Source organism: Doryrhamphus excisus, linkage group LG10 (genome assembly GCF_037039965.1).
Source record: "Doryrhamphus excisus strain RoL-2023G ecotype Guam linkage group LG10, RoL_Dexc_Guam_v1.1, whole genome shotgun sequence".
Classification (NCBI taxonomy): Eukaryota; Metazoa; Chordata; class Actinopteri; order Syngnathiformes; family Syngnathidae; genus Doryrhamphus; species Doryrhamphus excisus.
In genome coordinates this window covers 12,845,607-12,873,436 of record NC_136366.1, presented here as the reverse complement: position 1 = coordinate 12,873,436, position 27,830 = coordinate 12,845,607, and the positions used below count along the sequence as shown (strand labels likewise).

Here is a 27,830-nt window from a genome sequence, read left to right as displayed (position 1 = left end):
TTTTTGATTAGCAAGGAAGGAAAAAAGTAAAATAAATAAAGAAAAAATATTTCAAACTATTGCTCAGGTTTTAACAGTCCTACTCATTTAGCGTCTTGGTCAAAAGCCTGTCACATTTCTCACATGCGCAGTGTGACTCGTGTGGGTGGGGAGGAATTTTTTGTTTATTTTCGTGGCTAGTTTGGCGGTGCGGCAAACCTGCTGTTGTTAGCATCGCCGACTGCTCTCACATGTATACGTTTTTAAGCCAGTAGAGTCGACAAGCTACACTTGGGAGATTTAAACACATTCAACGGAGTGGCTAAACGGCAAAGGACCGTCCTTCACAGAAAGAAAGGTAGTGAGCTGGAAGTTGTTTCAAGTCATTTAGCATTAGCATTAGCCGTCACTGAGCGAGCTAGTTAGCTGGCTCTACGGATCAGTAGCGCTAGCTGAAATTAGGAACTGTTTATCCTCCTTTCTTGCCAGTTATAATTTTTGTGGTCAAAGTATTTTGTGAACGCATTTCTTGTCCGGTTGAGGTATTGTTACGAGACGCAAATATTTTATTTGAAGACACTGTAGGCCCAGCTAATGCAACTTAGCACACTTGGGGCAGCAAAATATTTCATTTAAAAATTACGCTTATAAATATACACATACTATAGTTTCACAGTACATGTTCAGCTTTAAGCATTTGTATTTGTATGAATTAATGTATGCATTATTTCCCTACTACTAAGTACCTATAGTCTTTCTCACAACTAATTCGCTAATTGACTGTAATTTACAAAATAAATTACTATATCTCGTTGGAATTTAACAGTCGGTATTTAATGTTGATTGTTTGTAGCCTTATTACTGTTGCACATAAACTGCCACTACATTAGGTACACCTGCATAATTAGCCCCCCTACAAGAGCAGTTTAAAATCTGCACTTAACAAATACTAACAAATATTATATTTAAAATTTTTAGAGGCTTTACTGCATCATTACTGTTTCTGTTAATTTTTAGAATAGCTTTGCATGGATTTAACAGATTGGAACGGCATTCTATTGGCAACTTTCACACCTAATTTGAGCTGCCTCACATCTGAATAATTCACTTGCCTCTCTTTGTGTCTCAGGTTTCTTAGGCACTTGTATTGACTCTTAAACTGGAGAGAGAGAGAGAGAACGAGAGAGGAACTCCCCAAGGCTGAAACCAAAGGAGAAGGATGTCCATCACCAACACACCCACAAGCAACGATGCTTGCCTGAGCATCGTCCACAGCCTGATGTGCCACCGGCAAGGGGGGGAGAGCGAGAGCTTTGCCAAGCGAGCCATCGAGAGCCTCGTCAAGAAGCTGAAAGAGAAGAAAGATGAGCTGGATTCGCTCATCACGGCTATCACCACCAACGGAGCGCATCCCAGCAAGTGTGTGACCATACAACGTACTTTGGATGGCCGCCTACAGGTATTAAGGCAACAAAGTCTTTTTAGAGCCTTTCTTTTCTTTTAAACGTCAGAAATTATACTATTTTTCAAATATTTTAGTGCCAGACTTCGCATAATAGTGATTTCCCTTACTGGAAACCCACTGTTATGTGTCTTTAGCTTTAATGCTAATGAGCTGTGTTTGTCTATGCCTGTCAACTTTTTATATACACACTGTAACTCTGCACTTGTCCAACATAATGATGCTATACAGTCATTCCTTGTTTATCACGGTGGATTGGTGCCAGAACTGACCAGGATAACGGAATTTAAGTAGAATTGAAGTATGATTCAATATTAATAAATTTAATATTTTTGTAGTTGGAGCATACGAAACCTGTTTATTACTTTCAAAATAATTGTTTTAACATTAGACATGAAATAACACCCCATAGTCATCTTTACATGCCTATTATTCTTTGTTTACACCACATTTTCTCAGGCTACGGATCACTGCAAGAACATAGAGACAGCCGGTGCTAGCATAGTATGCTAATGAGCTAACTAGTTAGCTTCCCAATGTACGTATTCTAAACTTGGAGTGGAGAAGAGGGACAAAGTAATAAGCCCAAAATGTACCACTTCCACATGGTATAGGAGGATAACTTTTTTTCACCTTACAGTGACAGACTGTTATATCGCCAATAAAGCACCAAAAGGTATACTACCCATGCTACAGCAAAATTGTTATTATTATTATTAACATTACATATTGACACCTCGCTACAACACACTGGCTAGCTACAAGCCGGCTAGTGACCAACTTCACCACACACGGCTCACAAAACTCCAAAACAATTGCAGTTTTCTCTTTAAATGAGGAGCAGACAAGTGAGGGAGATGATTGATAGATGATAGATCAGGTTGGGGTGTTCATTAACAAGCTGTAGACTTGACCCAACTCGACACTGTTTTTTTTTTTTTTAGGTTGCCGGGCGTAAAGGATTCCCCCATGTGGTCTATGCGCGACTGTGGCGGTGGCCTGATCTACATAAGAATGAATTAAAACACGTCAAATACTGCCAGTATGCCTTTGACCTCAAATGTGACAATGTTTGTGTCAATCCATACCATTATGAGAGGGTGGTGTCCCCAGGCATTGGTATGTACACATGCATACATTTAGTGACAGTTTTTAATCACGCAATGAAGGATTGACACATTTTGTAATATTTTCACAGACCTATCAGGACTGACACTATCAAGCTCAGGTAAGCTCCTCAATCTTTACATTTTAATCTTAATATTAAATCAAGCCAGTCGTAAGTCTGCTTATTATTATCTCCTCCCAGGTCCACTCATGGTGAAAGACGAATATGACTATGACAACCAGCAATCTCATCCCAGCTCTGAAAGCCACCTGCAGACCATCCAGCATCCTCCATCCAGACCCGGTCCGCAAGAAACCTTCAGCAGCCCCACATTACTTCCTCCACCGGAGGGAAGCAGCTCAGCTTCCACTTCTGCCTTCTCGAGCATCAGTGCTGGGCCCTCGAGTGAGTCACCTCCATGTCTAAGCACTGTTAATGATGACAGAGCCCAGTGGATTATTATTGACCTGTTTTTGGTTTTCACAGATTCCAACCCCAACTGGAGCAGAAACAACAGCTTCACCCCTGCGGTGCCTCCACATCAAAATGGACATCTACAGCATCATACACCTATGCCTCATACAGGACATTACTGTATGTATATATGTTCTGTATTTCTACTCTTTGTTGATAATTTAGCTGACAGCTAATGGTGTACTGTACATCAACATCCCTTTCCCCTTCCTGCAGGGCCCGTTAGCAATGAAATAGCATTCCAGCCCCCGATATCCAACCATCCAGGTGAGCTACTATACATGCACAAATTAACACCTCAAATCAGTTTATTGGCAAGTCTCCTATGGTTGCATGGTTCATAGTATACATAAACTATTGTATTGTAGGGTCAAACAGCAGCTTTATTAGATTAGATAAGATTAGATTAGATTCAACTTTATTGTTATTGCTCATGTCACTGGTACAGGGCAACAAAATGCAGTTAGCATCCAACCAGAAGTGCAATTTTATAAGTACCTTAGTAGTAAGTAAATGTCGAAAAAAATGGACAGATCTATGTAAAAAAAACTATAACAGGCTATGACTATAATACAGTGAGGATATGTACAGGGATATAAATGACTATAATATGGCTATTGTAGATTATACAGATTATAAACAGTATGGATGTGACAATATATAATAACAGTAATATGTACAGTATTGCAATGAAGTGACTAGAGTATGGTTATTGCAGATTATATAAATTATAAACAGTATGGTCTATGAATGCAACAAGATATAGTAATATGTACAATAGTGCAATGAAGTGATGGGGGGGGGCATAGATCAGCGGGGGGATGTAAGTAGTGGAAGGGGTGGGCAATGGGGGGCAGAGTTCAACAAGGAGACAGCTGTTGGGAAAAAGCTGTTCCTGAACCTGGTGGTTGTTGTCCGTAACTTACCTATAACTGCACTTTAGTTGTGTGTGTAAAACATCTGTGTTACACTTGCCGTCCTGTTTACAACAAATTCACAAGCGCTACTTATGCTAGCTTCTCCTTAACTGGTTTTGTTGTTGCTGTGTTGTGCAATTTGTTAGGGGTTTAAATGTGGCAAGAGTTAATTAGTCACAAAATGAGAGTTCACTCTGTGCATTGGTTTGTGCTCCTTGGTGCGATTATTCCATTACAAAATGCCATGAAATAGTCATACGGTCTCTGTGTCTCGGCGAGTGGAAGCATTGCAGCCAGCATTCACACAGCTTTCCCAGCTGACTTTGGGCGAGAGGCGGGGTGCACCCCAGACTGGTTTCCAGCCAATCACACGCCACAACCATTCATTCTCACATTCATAGCTATGGACAATTTGCATGTTTTTGGGAGGAAACCGCAGAAAACGCACGGGAGAACATGCAAACTCCACACAGAGATGCCCAAAGGAGATTCAAACCCAGATCTTCCCGATCTCCTGACTGTGTGGCCAACATGCTAACCACTTAAGTTAAAAATCAAGTTGTTATATATAATGACGTTTCACATTTAGGAGACAAACAGCCTCTGTCCAATTATTGCCTGCTCCCAAGTCTTCTTTGCGGTTTAGACAGATAAATAAATAAATGAATAATGACAGTGTTTGTGTATCATAATAGCCAGTCGAGTATTATGCTAATGAAGTGTTGGTCCCTTGCTGCTTGGTTTTGATGTGCTAGGCGACTAATGGGCTGCAAAAATGAATCCAAAGGGTTGTTTTTGATGCAGCGTCACCCGTTTATTCATCTGCAACACGATGAATGTGCTGTCTGATAACTGCATCATTCCAAAAGTAACATGGTAACAGCATTCACACACACAAAGCGGTTAAATACTTGTACGCCCTTCTGGGGTCAACGCTTGACAACCACCTGTTGAACCCCTGGCATATTTACGCAAAGTCTGCAGCACCCTCTAATGCACAAACATGATATATATACATGTTTGGCTCCACCCTCAACAGCTGATTTGACCTTTTTTTCACAGCTCCAGAATATTGGTGCTCCATTGCGTACTTTGAAATGGACGTCCAGGTTGGCGAAACGTTTAAGGTGCCCTCCACATGCCCGATAGTGACCGTGGACGGCTACGTGGACCCCTCTGGAGGAGATCGCTTCTGCCTGGGCCAGTTGAGCAACGTCCACAGAACGGAGAACATTGAGAGGGCCAGGTATTTTGCTGCTTTCACATGCATTAAGCCTCATCATTTACCCCTCTTTTTTTTTTTGCTTCGCTTCTTAGGCTTCACATTGGCAAAGGCGTGCAGCTGGAGTGCAAAGGGGAAGGAGACGTGTGGGTACGCTGTTTGAGTGACCATGCAGTGTTTGTGCAGAGCTATTACCTGGACAGAGAGGCGGGACGCGCACCTGGGGACGCCGTCCACAAGATCTACCCCAGCGCTTACATCAAGGTGACGCATGGAAAGCAAAAGCCCGTCGTATGTGTTATAACTCAATGGCTGAGTGTTTGTCCTGGCCCCCTCCAGGTGTTTGACCTGCGGCAGTGCCACAGGCAGATGCAGCAGCAGGCAGCGACAGCTCAAGCGGCTGCGGCGGCTCAGGCAGCAGCAGTGGCTGGGAACATCCCCGGGCCTGGTTCTGTGGGCGGTATCGCTCCGGCCATCAGTAAGTAACTCCTGTAGCTCAGGTAGTTGTTGTCAAATTGTCTTTTGTGATTGTGCTTTACAAAGTCTCTGACTTTGTAACGTAAGCTCATCACAGTAAGCTCATCACACAGCAACTTAACACTCAAAAGGTATACCCGAGAAAGATGTATCAATATGAGTTTTAAAAAAAACCCAAAACTCTCAGTTTTCCCATAAGGCCTGAGCAATGTCTGGGCAACGCATTGCGGTGCTGCAGTGACGTCAGCCTTCCTCTGAACTCTGTGCTCCAGGCTCCTCTGGTGGACAGAGGCAGCATTGCAGCGCCATCTTTCCATTTTCTGTACTGCTGGTCCTCCAATTAAATGTTTTACTCACGTGCATTGTATTATGGGAAAGCTTTTGTACTCGTACTGTTAAATGTTTGTATATTTCTTAGGTATGCATTTTCATAGCTCATAGCTGCCTGATCCTCACAGAGTTGTGCGCTATAATATGCAATATTTTATGACGTGAACACGTGCATCTTCCAGACCAGTGTGGCTTAGATATGGACAAATCTATTTTCCTCTAAATTTGGGGTTGTCAGTACGTATGTTTGTTAGCAGCCTACTGCACACAGCTGGTGCAGAGTGCATTATACCATCTTGTCCTCTTTTTACTCAGGTTCAGGGTACTTGTTTGGACCAGGGTACATTTGGACCCTCAAGTCAAACTAATTTTGTCTCAAAATATCTGCTGCCTCCCCCCCCGAAGGCCTGTCTGCGGCCGCAGGCATCGGCGTCGACGACCTGCGTCGGCTGTGCATCCTGCGCATGAGCTTCGTCAAGGGCTGGGGGCCCGACTACCCCCGACAAAGCATCAAAGAGACGCCCTGCTGGATTGAGATTCATCTACACCGTGCCCTGCAGCTCCTGGACGAGGTTCTTCACACTATGCCCATCGCTGACCCCCAGCCTCTCGACTGAGTCTCAAGGCGTGAGCTTGAACAAAAACATTTTTTTTAAAAGGGTGGGAGAGGAGGACTGTACAGCCACAGGGACAACGAGCCGTGTCGGGCAATAGGATGACAAGCCAAGACACTGTAGAGTCCATATAGTCTAAGCTTACAGAGTGTGACTTGTGTGGCTGCAGTACACTGACAACTAGCATTTTTATCAATCAAGCAAACACACTGTTTGAGGAAATAAGCACATCCATAAGTCCACATAATTTTATCCACAATTTCATCAACGTCATAATGCTACATCTCGCCCCTATGCAGACATTTTATGTATTTAATATTTAAACTTTGCAGAACCCCTGTTTTGAGCTTTATAATGCCCCTGCTTGGCTTCAGCTGGAGTCTTCTGCTGGTCCAGTCTTCCTCATCCTCTTCCACTGGCTCTCCAGACTCTCATGTGGCTTCACGTAAGTGGGAGTTTTTCAATCCATCCTACTCTTTTTTTCGTGTCATATCAGGATTTTACTCATGTTCTCATATGTATTTTTTGAAAGTTTTTTTTTTTAATATACCTTTTGTGAGATGCTGAAAAGCCCTTTCCAGACTTGACATGTTTTAAACTGATGATCATCTCCATAGCACTTTAATATTGTTTAGTTTGTCGTCTCACGCGTAGTTTTGCTAAATGCTACGGAACTACGCAAAATGCATCATGAGCTAACTCGCCACAGTACATCATAACATCCCATAAGCGAGGACTGTGAGAGGAAATGTAAGCCATATTGATGCCAAATGCAGTCATTTCAGTCGTTTCCTTTTGTTTCCCCTGCTCGGCACAATTGATCAAACAAAAGTGCAGTATTTTCTACTATTCTTGCACCACAAAATTTGCAGCTCAACTTTTATTACAGGCATACCTTGCATCCGAAATACGCACATCATGAATGCATTATATTAGTGTTAATATGTATGAATATGATTGAATAAAAATGTAATGGGCAAACATGATTGGTTTTAGGTGGAGTTTGTACGCAAGGAAGTCGAGGCATTGAACAAGAAAACGTTTATTACTGCAAAGACAAAGTCACAACTTTTAAGGAAAAAAAACAAAAATAAAACACTAAAAAGAAGCTAGCCTGAGCTGAGATCTGAAATATTCAGAAAAAACAAACTACATGTGTCTTTTTTTTTTAGGTTTCTATAGTCAGCAATACGACACACTAAATAAATGATAACGTCTTTTATAAATATAAAAGTCCTTGTTTTTATGCAAAATACAACGATACAAATTACCCCACACGCTCGCCAAGTTGAAAAGATATATATGTATATATATATATGTATATATGAGGGAAAAACGGCACACAGAAAGAAAGACATGGAATTGGTGTGTATATATTATATCAGATATAAGAAGAGGGGAAAATAACCAAATGGTCAGGACAAATAAATAAACCTTAACTTCATGATATATACATTTTTTTTGTCTGAAATAAACAAAAGCTCCCAAACGTCACTGCCAAAATGCTTGTGCTTGCATTCGAGCGTGCTACAGATGGCCACAACTCACTAAGACCAATGGCACTTGATGAAAACCTCTACAAAAACCAAGCAAAAAAAACAAAAACAAACAGATCACAGCATCCAGAAACAAAACCAAGAAAAATCACCATCATTATGAGGAATAAAGAAATGTTTACTTACATGACTCCCATTGATAGTTCTATACAAATTTAAAGAGAAAAAAAAACTTTAGGGATCATCTACCACACTCGTTACAATAAATAATAATCCAGCTCAGATCAAGTCCATGCTGCTGCCCTTGCAACAAAATGCCTCTGATGGCATGGACCCAAAAACGTATGTGGGTTTTGGAGGGGGAGTTAAAAGGCACTGGAGTCTTGCTATGGGTCAAGTGAAGCTGCAAAAAAGAAACAGCTTTTTTTCTGCTAGGACATTTTCTTAGTACAGACAAATCCAACAAGAAAAAAATACATTTTTTTTTAACAATAACACAGAAAAATGTGTTGGCAGCATTGTCATTAGTCCTGTGTGAGGCTTTTAAGACTCAGAAATAAAAAATCACTGTCTGGCACTAAAATGTAAAACATACAAAAAAAAAATCTAGCAGCACAGACCAGAAAGCACATCCATACGATTTTGAAGAAAGCAAAGCCATTCCCCCCCCCCGATAATCAGGCACAAATAAGTTTACCATCGACGTGTTGTGGATTTATACAACAAAGGGAGCTGAGATTTACATTAAAATCACAACGCAAAGCCTCATCACTTAATTTCTGAAGAATTCTGTTCATCTCAACAGTTGGTGAAGCTTTGTGTAAGAGTAAGGCAAAGATCCAGTGCAGTCCTGTCTGAAGCATATCTTGACCTCCTTTAAGGCCAACAAATTGTAAGTAAACAAACAAAAAGATTACACCTGGTCCTTCTGTACAGTAGCTCTGCACTTTTTGCAGGGTTATCATTCCTTAAAACAGGACCACTGACTGTATGGCATGGGCGTGGTGAGCCAAACACAATAAATAGAATAAATAATCGCAGAGAAATGGTGCAGACCATTTTCCAACAAAAAAAACAAAACAAAAAAAGTTCCTATTTAGGAGGATTAATCTCAGTAGTGTCCACAACATTAGAAGGCTTTAACAGTTCAAGTATAGATGGTACAGTAGTCCATGTGCCTTTTTTTTTCTTCCCTTTTTCACAGTCTACTTACGTACATCAGCTACCTTGGCAACAATCACATCCATCAAAAGCAACAAATAAATGTACTGTAGAAGTATATTATATATATTCTATACATATATATCTAGATTTTTATATATTTCTTTGAATATCAGAAAATATCTACTTTTGGTCCACTGTACAAAGATGACCAGAAGTGGGGGGGAGGGGGAGCTTGGGCGACGTGTTTGATGGGTGTTGAACAGGAATGGAAATTTGTGTTAAGAAAAGTGTGTTTTTTCGCTGTGGTGTTGTGCAATAGGGTTTGGACAGACTGTGCTGTATGTGTCAAGGGGGGGCTGGCACCACTGGCTTGAGGTAGGGTGACTTATGGATGTGCACACACACACACACACACACACACACCAAAAACAGACAGTAGAACACAACAACACCATGCACACTTCACCCAAAACAAAGGCTAGAACGCAACAATAGGCCTCGACAAGGCAGAGTGGGAGCAGGAGTGGGAGTTTGAATAGGAGATACCGTACTGCAAGAGATATGGAGTGGGAGCGGGAGCGGAGCCTGAAGGGAGGAAAGAGTGGAAGCGGGAACAAGAGTGGGGTCAGGAATAGGGTCGGAAAAGTAGTAGATTCATTCCCGCAGAAGGAGCAGGAGTTGGATGGCAAAAAGGAAGAAAGAGGGCACGCGGGAGCAGTGACATTAGTACAGAGGGCAGGGGTATGAACTGAGATAGCAAACATGAGCAGGGATGGGAAATGTGGGGGAGGAGATATACAGTACTGGAGTGGGCACAGGAGCAGGAATGAGGGTTGGAGAGCAGAAGCAGGAGTGGGTTCCGTAGCAGTAGTGTGAGGGCAGGAGGGAGAAAGCAGGAACACGAATAAGGGTGGGAAAAGAGGTACGGTACCGCAGACGACAAACCAGGAGAAAATGTACCGAGAGCAGAAAAAAAAAATCAGGATTATGGCTAGGAAAAGGAGATACAGAAGAAAGGAGTTGGAACAGGACTGAAAGGAGGGATGAGTCCAACCATCATGAGTCAAAGATGTAAGAAGCTTAGCGGCGCTGATCCCGACGAAAGCAACAGTTGTGTCTGTGACTGCATCCCTCGGTCGAAACAAAGATGAGCCAGCCCAAATCCAACCAACCAAAAGAGCCTAGCCTGTGTTGGGGGAATGCTGCAAAAAGCAAAACAAATCAAGGAACCCAAAAAAGTAAAGAAAAGATGGGGTGACAGTGGCTAGTCAGGACACTGAGAACAGCAGTATTTTGGAATAAGGCACTGTGATAAAGCGGAGGTACATTAAATCCCTGACATTCCTTCTGCTCTGAGACATGGCACACAGCTATTGGCTCATTCTCAGCCGCCTCTCATTGGGTTGTTGTTTTTTCTGTTTTTGGTCCTTTTTGTAAATGTAGTAAATTTGATTGAGAAAGAAAACTGCAAAAAACGGGAACATGTCCAGCAGGCTGAATTCTTTGTGATTAACGTGGACAAAAGGCAAACGTTATGTATTGAGTGCATAATAGTCTACTGGTGAGAGGATGTGGATTTGTACAACTGATGTCTTCCTCCTATTTACAAGAGTAGCAGCGCACTTATTCCTTACGGGGGTCCGTTTTAGTGGAGGCTAAAAGCGTTATGCAGCTTGTGATATATGAAGGCTACCGCCCCATCGTGGTTGGTCCAATGCCGTACATAACAGCTACATACAATCGTCCAAAATAGTTCTTGTTCAGCAACTAATTCCAACACAATGATAGCACCATGTTTTTGGGTTATACTAATCAAAAAGTACAGTACATCTATGTACAATGGGCTATTGGAGCTCAGAGACATCAGTAGTTTGAAGGATTTTCGTGAGAGCTTAACCCTGTTTTATAGACAAGCGGTGTCATCTTCCTCCATTTGTTGCTGCTAAAACAAAGACTTATACAAGAGGCAGCATCCTAGCCACGGTATCAATACCCCAAGAGCTCTTCCGCATGGACCGGGCTGGACTGTGTCGACCCGAGTGCAGACAGAGACAAAAGAGATGTAAACATGGAGGCTCACAGATATGTGGGGAAAGCGAGACAAGGTCAGACATGTCCTCTCACACCATCAAACCGAGGCGTAGGTGTTGCCTGTGGCGCTGCAGTGGCGGATGGTCGGGGTGCCGGCCGAGGGGGTTAAGATGTGCTCGCTGTGGTCTTGCGGGGGCTGCGGCAGTGAGTGGAGGACGCCGGGCTGGACCACGCCCACCACAGGGTGGGATCCGTCCTCCAGACCGCCGACCTGAATGACCTGGATCACCTCGTGTTCTGACTTCTCACGTTTGGCCAGGGGTTCCCCCGACTCTTCCGGCTCGTCATCCAAATCGCTATCCAGTCCGCTCGTTTCATCTGTGAGTGGAGAGAAAATAGTGATGCTCGGGAGGATGTAGGATGACCTAAAATGTTGGCTGGGCAGTTCCATTTCAAGTCCGAATGAAGGAGATATTCCACGTAATAGCAAACCAACCAAAGCTTTCCCGCTCTTTCCCTGAAATAGTTTTCCAGGACATTTTCAGCATCTATGCACACAAGCTACAATGTCTTATGGATAAATACTAACGACACCTCACAGCTAGGAGACCAGGGTTCAATTCCACCCTCGGCCATCTCTGTGTGGAGTTTGCATGTTCTCCCCGTGCATGCGTGGGTTTTCTCCGGGTACTCCGGTTTCCTCCCACATTCCAAAAACATGCTAGGTTAATTGGCGACTCCAAATTGTCCATAGGTATGAATGTGAGTGTGAATGGTTGTTTGTCTATATGTGCCCTGTGATTGGTTGGCGACCAGTCCAGGGTGTACCCCGCCTCTCGCCCAGAGACAGCTGGGATAGGCTCCAGCACCCCCGCAATCCTCGTGAGGAAAAGCAGTAGAAAATGAATGAACTAACGACACTTTAGTACTTTTTAATTTCTAGTTTGTAGGTGCTCAGTCCTGAATGGGGTATGCTCCTGCTTTAGTGAATCTAGCTAGACTGGACTAAAGATGTTTCTGTAAGGATGCACGTACCTTTATCGATGTTTGAGAGTGACAGGCTGTTGAGGCTGTCAAACTGGAAGTGAAAAGCAAAACCGTTTTCAGGGTTCTCCGATGGAATCATCCTAAATCTGATGTAGCGGTCATACCTCGCCCATGACACCGATGGGCGTCTCTCCAGTAGCTTGGGCCACGCGGTGCTCCACTAGGTAGAACATATACTCATCGTAGAGCAGGCGGATCAGGTGAAATGAACCGAAGCTGGCAGCACTGCGCAGTGTCAGATCCCGGATCACCATAGAGCTGACCAAAACAGGAAAAAAAGAGTGAGTATCTATTTTTTTGCCACACGGTGCATTGATGTAGTTTCCACCTGTAAAAGGACCACTTGAGTAGGAACTGCCGGGCCGCCTTGGGGAAGCTGGGCCGCTGCTCATAGGGCTTCAGCACTTGAGTGACCACGTTATCCAGCCAGGCCGCCCACTGCTCCAGGGAGCTTTGCTGCTGTAGCGTGGCCTTGAAGTCCTGCTCCAAGTGCTGAACCATGCCCTCCTCGCACTGGCACACCCACGACGCTTGCTCCTGTTTGGCATAGAAAACCAGCGATGAGTTCCTGCGCCTCGGACGGGAGAAGAAACGGTAATGTGTGTCGGCCGTTACACGAACCTGCACGTTGGCAAAGTCGACGCGATTGAGATCGCTCAGCATCTGGTTGATCTGTGACGTGTTCTGCAACACGGCACGGGCCGCCTGAGCCAGATGGTTCAGAGACGTGTATCTGCGTAGTGTTTGCGCAAAGGCACTAACAGCGGCAACCTAATCAAAGGAGAGGCCCTGGTCAGGCAACTTACTAGCTTATTTGCTAAACCAATCAGGATAATGAATACAGAAGTGTTTTTAATCATCATGATCGTATAGATCAGGGGTCTCAAACATGCGGCCCGCGGGCCAAATGTAAAATTATTACGTTTGGTTAATGTTAAAGGTTAAATAACTGTTAATAGTTATCCTCCCTATCCGTGTGGAAGTGGTAAGTTTTTGGCTATTTAAGTTTAAAGGAAATAACTTGAAGGCTACCGTTTAGGTCGCTAGCTCTCTAGTTTGCGAGTTAGCATGTGTCTCAAGACCCTGCAGTTGCGCAATATGTTGTAAATAAAAGTATAAATGTAACTATAGTCGTGTTTTGTCATGTCTACAGGGCTCTAATAATGCTTTGTTAATTTTAATCTGGAAAAAATAATTTGTCTACCCACCAACTATATGTGGTTTCTTAAGTTTTTATTATGTGTCGTTTTATTATTATTATTATATTCATTTATTACTGATTGATTGATTTTCTTTATTCTTGATTTGTTTATTTATTTTTCATCTTATTTTGTGTAGAAAAATAAAAAGTAAGATATTTGAGAACAGTGGAATGTTTTATCAGAGCTTTTCTTGTAAAAAATTGGAACCAAAGCATTTTTTTGTTTTTAATAAATGCGTTTTTTTTTTTTTTTTGGAAAACCTGATGCGGCCCAGTCTCGCCCAGACCCAAGTAAATTGAGTTTGAGACCCCTGATATAGATATTTGGAAGTTATGTATTACTGACACCTACAGGACTGGTGTGGAACATCACATCCTGCAATATAGAATAACCCTGTTCATTTATTTTTTAACTTTACTATCCTGGTCATTCTCCTGCTTCTTTTCTCACTAAATAGATGGACCTTTCACAAAGTGTTTACTGATTATATTACTAGTTAATTTTACAAATGGTATCACAGAACTTCTTGGGCACCTTGGTCTGGATCATCCTCTGTGGGATCACGTTCATGGCATTATTCAGCCAACTTTCCAGGCTTTTGGCAAAATTGCGAATGGCTTGAGTCAAGGCACCTGGTAAGCAAAAGACAGTCATGTGATCATTTATGATGACGTTGATGAGAAAGGTGGGTTAGGGGTGTCTGGTTCAGTCACTCACTGGGAATGGGTCTCAGGACATCAGGGATGAGAATCTCCACAAGGGCCTGGTACATCAGATGGTCGCAGGTGCTCATCCACTTGAGCACCGCCTCGTTTCGGCACAGCGCCAGCAGCTGCGGCTGCGGGAGCCGGACTTCGATTTCACTTATACTGCTGCACAAGGTAAATATAATATCACATTTACTTTAATATACAAAGCTAGCATGACATTGACCACTTTTTTTTCACACCTGTTTTCTGTTACAGTGGCGCCCTCTACAGAGTCGGGCGGAGTGTAACGCCAGAATGTTTGCCACAGTTTCTCAATGAGACTAAACTGGAGGTTGATGACCACATCCAGGATGGCCTGAGACGGTACCAAGCAAAAAGACAAAAAACAGTGAGTAGTCGTTTAGCAGTTGAAGTCCCTTTATGCAGTAAAATGTAATTTGCATACAGTCGTTTTAGGTTGATTCTTTAGTGGGGTATTATGAGCTGAGGTTTTCTGATGTAAAATCACAGCTCTCTAAACTTTGAATGTAAACTTTATGATGTTGAGAAAATCCAAAATGCCAGCACTTGGCATTTAAAAGCAAAATCTCACTGTAAACACGCGTGACCTTTCCTGAAGTGTGAATCTAGATGAAGTTTGATTGCTGTCTTTAATTTGTCAAATTGTCGTTCATCATTTCCAACCTTTTCTCAACAAAACAACAGATAAAAGGAACGTAATACATATGTATAGCATGTCAAGGAAAGTCAATGATGGTCTTATGGATGTGGAATTTAATGAAGTAAATGAATGGGAAGCGGTGTCGTCCCAGATATCTATGGACCCCTAGAGCCTTTTTGTCATTCCATGCGTACCCCTTCACTCATACGTGTTGATAATTCTCCAAAAGTAGGATGTAACATGTAAGTGTTAAGAGCCACAGGTTGTCTCCTTTTGGAAAGTAGCTGTAGCGCACATTCCCTGGCTGAGTATGAAATGACCGAGAATATTTATTTATCATCATGGAAATGAAATGCACTGCCAGACATGATGGGAACCCATTATCTCCCTTATTAATGAACTATTAGCGCAAAAGTGTGCAAAGTGAGAGACATCGTTATCTAACCTCACAGTGCTCCCTGTAAAGCGACTGGAGAGCCTTCACGTCCTCCGCACTGATATTCTCCGGATTGCTCTGCCCAAGGTCCAGCTCCGCAAAATCAGGGAGAGCCCGCGATGCATCTGTTTCCATGGCGACAGTTAAATCGGTTGCGACGTGTAATGATTAAGAGGACAATCTGGATCATTTTCATGCGGCTACAACTGACCTAAGAACTGCTGGTGGTGCTGACTCTGTGCAATAACAGTCTGCTCGGCTGCGCCCGGCTGGTTGTGACCCCCGCTTGAGTAGTTCTCTGCCGAGCTGGTGTCAAACTTCTGCACCGGCTTGAATCTGAAATGGCGCGCCGCCGTGTTTAATGGCGTCAAAGCAGTGACTGCATGCGTGTGTGCACGAGAGTCGACCTCTGTTTCTGCTGAACTGGCTGCTGTCTGAGGGCCATATACTGCATGTCCTCCTGGAGTCTGTTGAGTGGCGAATCAGGCTTGACACGTATACCATAGTAATGATATTTGGAGTTGCCCCTGCAAGACAGAAGTCGCGACGTCACATAGCGTGAAGACAGATGAGGTGCACACACGACAAGAACCTACCTTGTCCCGAGGCGCCTTGTACGGAGTCCCATGAAGATAGAGCGGATGAGTTTCCCAAAAGAGGCTGCATTCACTGGGTCCAGCTTTTGTTCCTGGCAGTGGCGCAGGTAGTGATTGTAGAGGGTGGATCGTGGTAAACTCACGCCCTCTGCTGTTTCGTAGTTGTCCAGCAGCCACTGCAGCTGCAGGGAAGACAACCGTTTTACCGACATGCAAAAGACCTAGGAAGCGCCTGTCTGTAATCCGAAAATCCCCTCCCAATAAAGCCAGCTAAGCAAAGGAGGCAAAAGCGGCACCACCAAACTGAAAAGAGACCAGAAAAGAGAGCGAAAAGAGGCAAAGCGTTGCAACTTACATGGCTGTTGAGCAGCGAGCTTCTCTGACTGGATAAACCTTCAGATTTTTGGAGCGTCTCAATCGCCATTTCAATCTGACAACGCACCAAGCACAGGACAACAAAATGTAAGAGAGAAATAAAAACAAAAGCCAGAAAGATCAAAACAAATGATGTTAATAGATGGAAAAATAAAATCTAGGAAAGAGCACCAGAGAACAAGCACTAGTAAACCCGAGCAGAGCAGAACTGAAAAGAAATGTTTGCTTAGTTAAGACACATGAAGGCATTGTATCTATTAATACTAATAGTACCCTTGCAGAGGACTAACCCTTCCAGGTCCCTCTAGTACAGATCCAACTATTACAATCACCCCATGAACAAGACACAACAAGACTCTAGTACAGGGGTCTCAAACACGCGGCCCGTGGGCCAAATGTGGCTCGCAGGACACTAGTTTGAGGCCCCCGCCTTGATATGAAAGTTTAATGTTAGTGCGGCCCACGCAAGTTTGATATGGATGCTGTATGGTATCATGTACCCAGAAAAAAATATTAGATTTGATTAATGTTCATGTTAAAGGTTAAATAACTGTTAATAGTTATCCTCCCTATCCGTGTGGAAGTGGTAAGTTTTTGGCTATTTAAGTTTAAAGGAAATAACTTGGAGGCTACTGTTTAGGTCGCTAGCTCTCTAGTTTGCGAGTTAGCATGTGTCTCAAGACCCTGCAGTTGCGCAATATGTTGCAAATAAAAAGAGTATAAATGTGACTATAGTCGTGTTTTGTCATGTCTACAGGGCTCTAATAATGCTTTGTTAATTTGAATCTGAAAAAAATAATGTCTACCCGGCAACTATGTGGTTTAGGTTTTTATTATTTGCCGTTTTATTATTATTATATTTATTTATTTATTACTGATTGATTGATTTTCTTTAGTCTTGATTTGTTTATTTATTTTTCATCTTATTTTGTGTAGAAAAATAAAAAGTAAGATATTTGAGAACAGTGGAATGTTTTATTAGAGCTTTTCTTGTAGAAAATCGGAACCAAAGCAAAGTTTTCTGTTTTTAATAAATGCGTTTTTTGTTTTGTTTTTTTTGGAAAACCTGATGCGGCCCAGTCTCGCCCAGACCCTAGCTCCAGTGGCCCCCAGGTAAATTGAGTTTGAGACCCCTGCTCCAGTGCAAATTGCATAATCGTTATCTAACCACTTTTACTAAGCAGGGAAATTGGGGGAAAAAGCAACACTTCACATTACATTTGGCACACAATTCCAAAAAGCTGCAAAAATGCATTAAAGAAAAATAACTTTTCACCCTCAGCATTGGGTTAGTATAATTGACACTTGTTATGTATGTGTTGTGGTCGAGTGTCTCTCAATAGGAAATGTAAATACAGCCACATAATGGCACGCAGGGGAAAAAAAGGACGCGTGTATTTGAGGTGTGGTGGCCGGAATGGAGGCCACCCCTTTCAAGGTTGTGAGTATAGATTATGTGTCAGTGCTAATTTAGTGTGTCGAGTGTGCTAATGCAGTTCAGTGATATTGTCTGTAAGAAAAGCTAATCAGGTGAGCAGGTGAGCGAGATGCGGTGCCACTTACGGTAGCCGGGGACGCCCGTGCGGTTTGGGTTGCTGGGTGGGCTCCAGCGTTGTCCATGAGGTAGGCCCCGGAGCCACCGCTGATTACCTGACCCCCGGCCAGGCCCATGCTCATGCCGCCGCTGCCCCCTCCGCCGTTGCTAGCCATGCCATGGGAGGTGACCACTGTAGACACTTGAGACGAGCTCCCTTGTGTGTCAAAGTAGCTTCCTCCGCTGTTCTGGCTGTATAGCTGTGGCTCGGAGTACGAATAGGTTCTTCTGTTTGGAAGAGAGCACAATTTATAAGGGGATTTCAAGTGTTTTATTGTTTTTCTATATATTTATATATAAATGTTCAATATATATATTGGACATTTATTACATCTCATAGGAGGTTGTTTGTCCATTTGTTAATTTTTTGGTATAATTGCAAGTGGTGTCAAGAGTCCGGCCTCTGAGTCATCTGCAGTCCGCAGCTAGTTCTTTAAATTGGCCCATGACATGCCATACATGGCCTGTATCGGAAAGATTACAGCCGCACTGAAAAGAAAATCAAAGTTACAAGAAAAAAAAAAAGTTTTGCTATGTAAAAAAATATTGGCTTTAAATCAGGAGTCTCAAACACGCGGCCCATGGGCCAAATGTGGCCCGCAGGACACTAGTTTGAGGCCCCCGCCTTGATATGAAAGTTTAATGTTAGTGCGGCCCGCGCAAGTTTTATATGGATGCTGTATGGTATCATGTAACCAGAAAAAATTATTACGTTTGATTAATGTTCATGTTAAAGGTTAAATAACTTAATTAAGTTAATTTTAATCTGAAAAAAAATATATTTATAAAAAGTTTTTATTATTTGCTGTTTTATTATTATTGTATTTATTTATTACTGATTGATTGATTTTGTTTATTTATTTTTCATCTTATTTTGTGTAGAAAAATAAAAATTAAGATATTTTAGAACAGTGGAATGTTTTATCAGAGCTTTTCTTGTAGAAAATCGGAACCAAAGCAAAGTTTATTCATTTTTTTGTTTTTAATAAATGCGTTTTTTTTTTTTTTGAAAACCTGATGCGGTCCAGTCTCATCCAGACCCTAGCTCCAGTGGCCCGGAGGTAAATTGAGTTTGAGACCCCTGCTTTAAATAAAGTAAAATTGCTAATTAATAAATTAAAATTAATACAATAGCATAGCATTTAGTCCTCACATTAGTCTGGAATTATTATTTTTTTTCCCTCCATAACATCTAATAATGTATATTGGCCTACTTAGTGTTTGTGTAACTTTTTATTTATACAAATACACTGGAAGTTAATTGGTTTTAGCGTGTTTTATAATGTATGTGTGCAGCCCTTGGTGGAAAACGTTTGGACACCCGTGTCCTAAGCTATTATACTGAAGCCACCAGTAGCTGGAGTCGAACACGCATGTTGATGTCTGAGCATGCAGCCACGTCTTGGCTCGTTAGCGACACCGCGCTGCTCCAACCCTGAGGGCCAGCTAAGCCACCGCCGCTGCCTTCACGACTTAAAACCAGAGTCCTACTTCTGGTCATGTTCAGGTGTCTGGATTCGCTCCGAACGATGCCATGTGCTTGTGACATGAATGACATGTGCGAGAAGACTCGAGAGGTGAACCAGCAGGCTGTAATCCCTGGTAACGTGTGTGTGTGCATGACTCACATGTTGCCATTGGTGTAGACGCCGCTGTTTTCCTCCACATACTGCACCTGTGCTGGGTAAACATGCTGGACCTGTTGAACAGTCTGTGTCTGGAATTCAAGGGCCAAGAACCACAATAAAAGATCCAGATACAAAAAAAATATAATGTAGCATTTACATTTGGGGTGATGTTACCTGTTGCTGGACAGGCAGCTGCTGGGTGGAGCCCGCAGGCTGAACAGGCACGGTGGTCTGGATAGGGACTGTGGAGTTGGAGTCGGCGCCTGCTTCAGGGGTCTGCATGGCGCCTAATAAGACAAACCTCATCTAGATTTCTGTTGTGTGTAATTTGTGTGTGTTATTCCCATTTCCTCGAGTCATTGTACACAGAAATACTTCAAGTTTCATTGACAACGCAGTTATGGTTGGTGGAACTACTGAATGCATGTTTGTACTCTCACTTTTTTGAGCCCATAGTTGAGAAAAATCTCTTAAAAATAGCCTTGCACGAACACAACCTTATGCCACCTGTCAGACTGGCAAAACCAGACACAGCTCAATAGTAATCACTCTACATAGTCAGCCATTTAATTGTCTATTATTAGTACAATTATGTTGACTCCAGAGGCTAACAACACTGCAATGTTACAAGAGTAAAGTTGGAATATTACGGAGAAAAAGTTCTTTGTTTTGGCTTAGTTTCATTCTGTGTTTAAGGTGATCAGTGTCCATGTCTTAAGGCTTTACGTCCTCTTAAAATGATTGCTTTGTTGCGGTAGCAGTATGTTTTATTATTTTTAATGTGGCCCCCTTTTGTAGAAGAATTGTTGACTTTTTAAAAACTTTTGATTTTTTTTTTTTTTTTTTTTTTTTTAAACCAAAGCCCTTTTCAAATGGCAGCACACAATGAGAGGCCGGTGCCTCATAATAACAGGCTCATCCGTCTCGGGCGAATCGATAGCCACGAAGCACCTGTTCTCTTGCCGGGTGGTACTCAATGTTCTGAGACGCTCATGCATCAGTGGCACATGGTCTTGTCTCCAGGTTAGCGGCCATAAAGCAAGTTAATATGTAACAAACTCCAAATAGATGCTGCTTTTCTCGTTGCTTTGTCAAGCGGGGGAAAAAGTACCAAGAATCTCAATTTACACCTTTTACTCAACAGATGCTTGGGTAAGAAGACGCCACTTTGTCGAATAGTACAGAGTAGAACGCAGCATATGCCTGACATTTTGTCATGAAGAGTTATTCATGATCCGCTTGCCCTAATAATAGAGGAATAAGGCTGCTAAATAGCCATTGCCTCCAGGGGAAGGCCACCTCCTCCCCATCACAGTTTCCATGAACAAACCTCTCTTGGTTAATTAAGTTGGGTTTCCTTACAGCTTCAACTCTCTCCGGGGACAGACGGCTTTTCTGCCCCCTCCCATTTTTTTTTTATATCCAAGATCACACTGGCCCTTTTTCTATGGGCTTTCACTTGCATTAGCAGTTAGGGTGCTTGACCTCCAAGTTAAAATACAAAGCAGAGTCAATAATCTTCAGAACCGAGATGTAGAAACGTGAGAGAGAGGAAATAAAAAGAAATTGACTCCTTTTCGGGCCTATGCAGAGATTCATCAATAGTAGGCTATTTCCAACACCTCGGGGAGGGTGATTGGTGCTTACTATTTCTGTAAGACATGATGCTAAACATCATAGCGCTTGTTTACATATTTATTACATTATGTGATCTTAACATCACATCAATAGAAATGGAGAAAAAAAAACTCCCCCACAGAAAGAAAAAAAAAAAAAACCCCCAAATCACAACACATTCCCGGGTTGCCTCACCCCAACCCCCTCCACAAACACTAAACACACCTTCTGCCTCACCATTCAGGCACACACTCCCTTGTGGCCCACTTAAACGCTGTGCTCCACCAAGCAAGTGCAAGCCCGACAAAGACACACAGGAACAAAAGCAACCGAGGAGGGCCATGGTTTTTTTTTTGCCCTGCACCCCACAAACAGCGATGACAAGTGCAAGGTTCCCCTTATTTTAAACACACACACACACTTGGAAATATTGAAGATGCACACGCTACCAAGTCAAGGTGACTGCATTTTAGTCAAACAAAGAGGATATTAGTGTCACACTAGAAAAAAAACATGACAATACAGTCAAATAATTAGAAAACTTAAAGGAGAAATGCATTAAAAAAATGTTTTTATTTTTCAAATAATACATCTATCAATCCCTTCTCTATAACGCTTGTCCTGGGAAAGCTGGCTCCCGGCACTGAGCACAGACAAACACCCAATCACACCTTTAGACAATTTAGAGTATCCAATTATGTCCGTGCATGTTTTTGGGATGTGGCAGGGCGCTGAACTACCCCATGATTTTAATGCAAACGCGACACAAAGATGCCCAAACCATTTGGACCCTTGATCCCCTGACTGTGCGGCAAACCTACTAACCACTAGTCGACTATGCAGTCATTGGCTGAACATTACATTTTTTTCCCTGTAATACTGTGACACTATTCTCTTAATTATGACATTTCTCAAAAAAAAAGACCTCATTCTTGCTAATATCGCTTTTTTCCACCTACCATTATGACTTTGTTCTCATCAAGACATTTCTCCCGTAATAATGCGACCTTATTCTTGCTTGTTTTTTATCTCATCATATTATAATATGTAATATATGATGTGAATGACTTTTTCAAAATTCTTTTTAGCAGTATGGCCTTGGTAAACTACAAACAGGGTCAACAGAATACGCAGAATAACCTCAACAGATTGAGTTGACATTGCCATTGGAACACTAAATAAATAAATAAATACAAAGTCCTGACTCATGCGGTCATGAGATCCTGTTCAGCTTAATTGGCAGATGTGGCTTCAGGCCAGGACGCCATCTCTCCCACTTTTTTAGCAACGATCTACAATGTCTGTTTTGGAAGGGGACACGGAACGCAAACAACATGCTGCATTCTGCTGAGCCATGAAAATGCATTGCTGAATAATTGAATTAATCAGTCCCTCCTTTAGTGATTAGAAATGCAACAGGATCCGGGTGGCAGGTGGCACGCTGCTGCTATCCCTGCCCCGGCAGATGACAGGTAAGAGGTAACGTGATCTGATAACTAGCAGTTCCCCGACATTATGCTAAGGGGAGGGGCAATACATGACCCATTTTTGGCTTGTAAATGCCAACAGATCAATATGTGTGCATTATTCAGTACCGTGGTACTTTAACCTAATTGCTTTGATTTCATGCGGTCAACTTGCACTCTCATTGCAATTCTTCCGCATGTGCCTTTAAATACACCATGGTGGTCCTGCTGTGACCTGAGGAGGTGCACCTGTATACGCCCCTCATCTGCTCTATTTTCCCCAAGATGGGAAATTGGAGATAACAGCTGTAGCATCCACCCACAAATGATGCAACATTAAGTCAAATGGACACAATATTATATTATATAATATCGTGAAAATATTTCCCTCCCAATTCAAATCAACCACTGCAGGCCTATTGATGAAGAACTTTTAAGGCCAGAATGTTTACATAATTATATATTTTTAAAATGAAATAATCAATGTAATAAATACACACCAGCATCACCCTTGCACGAAAAGGTAAAGAGATTGCTTCATGCTTTGAATGGGAAAATGTAGCACCACCTGGTGGACTGATATAAAAAGCAAACATTGAAATCCTAATCAATTATTCTATTAGTTTATTAAGATAAATATGGAATCAGAAATAGCATTTTTCAATGGCACATTTTCCGTCCAGTTTATTATTGTGGTTATCATGGAAAACTGATTCTAATGCACAATTAAGTGAGCATTAATTGTCAGAATGTTGTATGTGTGGGTGCATCAGGGCTTTTCAAAGTGTGAGGCACCAGACTACTTCAGGGGAGTCGCAGCAGCTTGAGAAAAATAAAAAATCTTCAAAGCTGCTCAGCCAAGTTCAGTTGTGTTTTAATCGGGAAAATGCATAGCTTTTTAGTCATGATGTCTAATTTATTCTCCAGAAAAATAAGAAAGTGTCCACTGAGGGTCACTGTGCCACACTTTGAAGAACACCCCCGAGATCGTGCAGGTGTTCCCAATAAAGTGGCTTTGTTCCGTGCCACACACAGTCACGGTTCAAAAGCAACGCTATACCACATGCATGGTATTGTTAGCTTTCTGCTAACTTAGCCCGGTGTTATCAGTTAGCTTATCAGCATCTGATGCCACAAAAGAGGGGCAGGTGTGGAGAGAGAGAGAGAGAGAGCGAGAGCGCGAGAGAGAGAGAGCTAGCGCTGCTATCTCTGCTCAAGACAAAAGGGAAAGTAATGGCTTAGCTATTATCAAAGACAAGTAAGCGCAGCTCAGATAGCTTTGCTTTCTTTAAGATTATTTGATTTGATTCCGGCAGTAAAAAATGGCACATTAGCTTCCAAATAAGGGGGGTGCTATTGTGACAGGGGTGGGCAATCCAGGCGTTAGCAGCAGGCAAGAGACACCTGCTCCAGCTGACCAGCTAGCATCCAAGAAGGGGGGGGGGGGGTGTAAGCTAGCGCCCGGAGCTAGCACCTGACTCGCAAGTTACATTTAGTCCAAATGTAGCGTCAAAACACATTTCTGACACATGAGCCAAAGAGACAATTCGGCGGTCGAATACCACCACAATGTCCACTTACGCGTCTCCCTTTCGCTGGGAGAAAGCAAAACAACCGAGGCGGTGTTAGCTTGGAGGCTAACACGTTACAAAGAAACACCCTCGCTAGCCAAACTGCTACCCGAGCCTCCGCCTTCACACGCCGGACAAAAAACAACCACGAGCACCGCGTTCAGGTAAGAAAAATCACAAAATAAGTGGAGGGAGAAAAAAGATGTTTCCAAACCTGAGCTGTGGACTGGCGGATGAGTATGAGGATGGTGGTGGAGGAGGTGGTGGTGGTGGTAAATGATGAAGCGAGAGGTTGTTGTTGGTGGGTTACAGTCTCCAGGACTACGGTGACTATGGCGCTGCTGCCTCACCGGGCAACAGTTGCTAGAAAACTCACCGACAACTGGGAGGAGATTGGTCTGCACTTCGCGGAAATGAAAACACCCACAAAACACGCCTATTTTTTTCTTCATTTTAGACTCGAAATCATCTTACATGTTCATTTGTCATTTATTAACGAAATAGGGTAACATCATTGGTACTTTGTACTCTTGATCACAACAAAACGTGGTTAAGAGGTATTTAAAATTCACTCACACATTTGACCCTAATGACAAAAAATAGCCGCTTCCTAAAAACTGCGAAGATTATATAATATATTCAATTGTTTCCCACTTCAGCCTGAAATATACATATCAAATATGTATGTATGTATATAGCTGCACCATTTGATTGAACCCCCACATCAATTTCAAGGAATGTATCTTATTTATTAATATGCTGCCCGTTGTTATTTTCCTGTAGTGTCAGGTTTAAAGCAAAAACTCACATTCATTTTTTTTTTTACTTTTCCCCTCAATATTTAGTTTTTCTAACCCCTGAAAGGCCAGTAAATTGACATAAAATACATTCCCTGGACTATTTATTAGTTTATTATAGCATTATTGTTATTGGGCCATGAGGTGGGTCTGTTAGCAGCAACATTAATTTTCATGCTATGTCATTTTTTTCTACAGTCTCGGAAGTATAACTAAAATTTACACATTTGACCCAAACATAAAAAAATGTACATCATGTACAGCTAGTCGTTTTTATATGTTTTTGTTGTCAATGTCTCCGAAAGCAACTCTTGTGACTTAAATATAATGTAATATCATGTCTTTATTTTTTTGCACATTTTTAGCCTTGACTATGAAATGAATCATTTCTGAAGAGTCATCGGGAGTCATCAACTGTCGCCAAAGATGGTTAGCTGTGCTAAACAGGGAAAGTTGTGTCGCTTTTTGTATCGTTGTTGCTAAGCGACTGCTGCAACTCCCGCTTGGATAATGATACTCTTTGGTAGAAGAATTTTATTTGCAAGTAAAGCAGTTTGTCCTTTCAGTATATATATATATATATATATATATAAAATAATACACTTTCTACCTGCTGGAAGTGCAAGATTTTTTAAATATTATTTACACAGTGGGCATTCATTCCTGCTGAAAGTATAAAAAATCATTTCTTTCACTTTACAGTATTTCATCCATCCATCCATTTTCTATGATGGGGGTGCTGGAGCCTATTCCAGCTGGCTTCGGGTGAGAGGCGGGGTACACCTTAAACTGGTTGCCAGTCAATCACAGGGCACATATAAACAACCATTCACACTCATATTCATGCCTATAGACAATTTGTCGTCCCTGATTTATCACGGTTAATTGGTTCCAGACTCAACTGCAATAAGTGAATTTCTACAAAGTAGAATTCAATATTAACAAAAGGCATATTTTCATAGTTCTGGCATAGAAACCCTGTTTACAATCTTCTAAATATGTTTTTTTTAACATTGTCAAATCCTCTACAAATGAAATAACATTTGTATTACCCAGTATAGTCGATATAATGGGAGAAAATAAGTAGTAGACTTGAAGCATCCGGCTGCTTAGTAGACATAAATAAGCCATTTATGATGTAAATAAAACTCCTTAATGGTGGACGGACTGATGTGTAGAGGACAGGAAGTGACGTCGGCGGTTCAGAGTTGAGTTTTTAACTTGTGGCTCCAACACTAGCTTGTGTAATTATTATTATTATTATTATTATTATTATTATTATTATGTTATTAATATTATGGCTGTTGTTTGATATTTTAAACCTGTAAAAAATGCTATGTGTGCTTGTCCCACTGAACAATTACTGACACCTAGTGGCCAATGTGGAATACTACATTTACAATGCTTCTTCTGCATAATTTTTATGCTTGAAAATACTTCATTTTGGCCAAGAATAAGTACAATAAGTACAAAAGGGTCGCAGGCATGCTGGAGCCTATCCCAGTAAATTCATTTTTGAAAAACCACGATAGAGTCAAGGCGGGATGTTTGGACCGTAATGTAGCCAGACGCATGCTTGATTTTTTAAAATCAATTATGCAAATAACACTAGACCCTTCACCACAACCCCCACCACAGATAGATTGCAGTCCTGATGGAAACGCAGATAATCTTTTTTTCACCTTCAAAGCACAGATTATGGAGTATGTCTTTGAACGCTGCAGTGAAAAGTCAATCTTGTTACTATAGTTACTATTAGAAGTCATGGCACTAAGGGAAAAAACAGAAGCTACATGATGTCTTAAGCCCTTACTTTGAAGAATAGGATTATTAGATGTAAGACATCTAGTAAAAGACGATAAAAATACAGTTAGGTCCAGAAATATTTGGACTGATTTAAGTTTTTTTGTAGTGGTTAAGTTAAAATCCATTATAACATTGTAACATTGCATTAGTAATGCCCCATTTTGTTGTTGTTGTGTTTGCTAACTGGCATCTAATTTTTAGTTCCTCAACCTTTTCCTTCCCCTGTGTGTCCCCTCTGAAATTAAGCTAAATGAAGCATTAGCAGGCTGTTATTTCTACATTTTCTTCTCTCTCTCTGTCTGTCCCCTCTTAAATGAAGCTAAACCAAGCAGTCACAGGTTGATGTTGGCCTTGTTGCTGTGTTCTATTATTGCTTTTTGGTCTGTATTTTCTTTCTGCATGTCCCCTCTTAAACGTCACTAAACGTGATCAGGTGATGTTGTTGCTATTGCTTTATTGTTTTTCTCTGTACCCTCTTAAATGAAGCTAATTCAAACACTAACAGCATATGTGGTTGCTTTCTGTTCTGCTTCTTTGTCTGTCCATGGTTAAAGGTTAAATGGTTATTCATTTTTTAAATTTTTGTTCTGTACGTAACCCTTCTTAAACTCAGCTACAAGCGTGAGCAGTCGACGTTGTCGCTGTGGCTTTATTGCTTTTGGTTACACTAATAGGGTATGTTATTGCTTTTTGTCTATTTGCTTCTTCGTCTGTCCCTTTTTAAATCAAGCACTGGCAGGTTGATGCTGCTGTTGTTGCTTTTTTGTCTTCTTTCGATGTTGTTGTTGCTGTTGCTTTCTGTCAGTGCACGCTGTTTTCTATTTTCTCCCTACGAGTTTCTCACCTCAAAAATTAAGCTAAACTCCGCACTCCCGACTGCCGTGTTCTGTTATGGCTTTTTGTTCTCTATGGTCTCGTTATTAGGCCCCTCTTAAAGCTCATTCATTCATTCATTCATTTTCTACCGCTTTTTCTTCACAAGAATCACAGGGCACCTATGGACAATTTGGAGTCGCTAATTAACCTAGCATGTTTTTGGAATGTGGGAGG

General features: G+C 41.8%; 2 protein-coding genes and 1 long non-coding RNA gene across 8 annotated transcripts in view; 2 read left to right on the top strand and 1 right to left on the bottom strand.

Moving 5' to 3' along the window:
• Positions 1-63: 63 nt before the first annotated feature.
• Positions 64-9,428, top strand: smad4a (SMAD family member 4a). 4 transcript variants are annotated; one of them, XM_078794144.1, is made up of 11 exons: positions 64-337; positions 1,109-1,438; positions 2,386-2,560; positions 2,640-2,669; positions 2,751-3,143; positions 3,240-3,290; positions 5,003-5,186; positions 5,258-5,426; positions 5,502-5,640; positions 6,375-6,596; positions 6,916-9,428. In XM_078794144.1, exons 2-10 carry the CDS (start codon positions 1,199-1,201, stop codon positions 6,584-6,586), a joined length of 1,593 nt encoding a protein of 530 aa, XP_078650270.1. In that variant the 5' UTR covers positions 64-337; positions 1,109-1,198; the 3' UTR covers positions 6,587-6,596; positions 6,916-9,428. The 4 variants fall into 4 exon arrangements, with proteins under 4 accessions (XP_078650270.1, XP_057909705.2, XP_078650271.1 ...); XM_058053734.2 differs by having other exon boundaries at positions 112-337; positions 2,751-2,954; positions 3,036-3,143; positions 6,375-9,426; XM_058053722.2 differs by having other exon boundaries at positions 75-337; positions 6,375-9,427.
• Positions 7,495-24,548, bottom strand: rfx3 (regulatory factor X, 3 (influences HLA class II expression)). 3 transcript variants are annotated; one of them, XM_058053699.2, is made up of 17 exons: positions 24,392-24,548; positions 19,698-19,810; positions 19,524-19,612; positions 17,865-18,123; positions 16,282-16,356; positions 15,927-16,108; positions 15,738-15,857; positions 15,542-15,666; positions 15,340-15,455; positions 14,473-14,588; positions 14,241-14,395; positions 14,058-14,155; positions 12,943-13,092; positions 12,650-12,858; positions 12,426-12,579; positions 12,310-12,352; positions 7,496-11,652 (listed from the first exon to the last, which is right to left on the bottom strand). In XM_058053699.2, the coding sequence occupies exons 2-17, from the start codon at positions 19,803-19,805 to the stop codon at positions 11,372-11,374; spliced, it is 2,280 nt and encodes a 759-aa protein (XP_057909682.2). In that variant the 5' UTR covers positions 19,806-19,810; positions 24,392-24,548; the 3' UTR covers positions 7,496-11,371. The 3 variants fall into 3 exon arrangements, with proteins under 3 accessions (XP_057909691.2, XP_057909682.2, XP_078650267.1); XM_058053708.2 differs by lacking the exon at positions 24,392-24,548 and having other exon boundaries at positions 7,495-11,652; positions 14,241-14,392; positions 19,698-21,482; XM_078794141.1 differs by lacking the exon at positions 24,392-24,548 and having other exon boundaries at positions 19,698-21,482.
• Positions 23,637-27,830, top strand: part of LOC144901101 (uncharacterized) — an 88,480-nt gene continuing 84,286 nt past the window's right edge. Inside the window, exon 1 of the long non-coding RNA XR_013629271.1 lies at positions 23,637-24,341. This is a non-coding gene — a long non-coding RNA (uncharacterized LOC144901101). The remainder of the gene's footprint in view (positions 24,342-27,830) is intronic.

Coding starts and splice junctions, on each gene's coding strand:
- smad4a (XM_078794144.1), top strand. CDS start 1,199: ATGTCCATCACCAACACACCCACAAGCAACGATGCTTGCCTGAGCATC. Junction 2,561..2,639: donor GGTGGTGTCCCCAGGCATTG/GTATGTACACAT, acceptor ATATTTTCACAG/ACCTATCAGGACTGACACTA. Junction 2,670..2,750: donor ACTGACACTATCAAGCTCAG/GTAAGCTCCTCA, acceptor ATCTCCTCCCAG/GTCCACTCATGGTGAAAGAC.
- rfx3 (XM_078794141.1), bottom strand. CDS start 19,829: ATGAGGTTTGTCTTATTAGGCGCCATGCAGACCCCTGAAGCAGGCGCC. Junction 12,859..12,942: donor TCGACTTTGCCAACGTGCAG/GTTCGTGTAACG, acceptor TATGCCAAACAG/GAGCAAGCGTCGTGGGTGTG. Junction 12,580..12,649: donor CTCAAGTGGTCCTTTTACAG/GTGGAAACTACA, acceptor TGTTTTGGTCAG/CTCTATGGTGATCCGGGATC.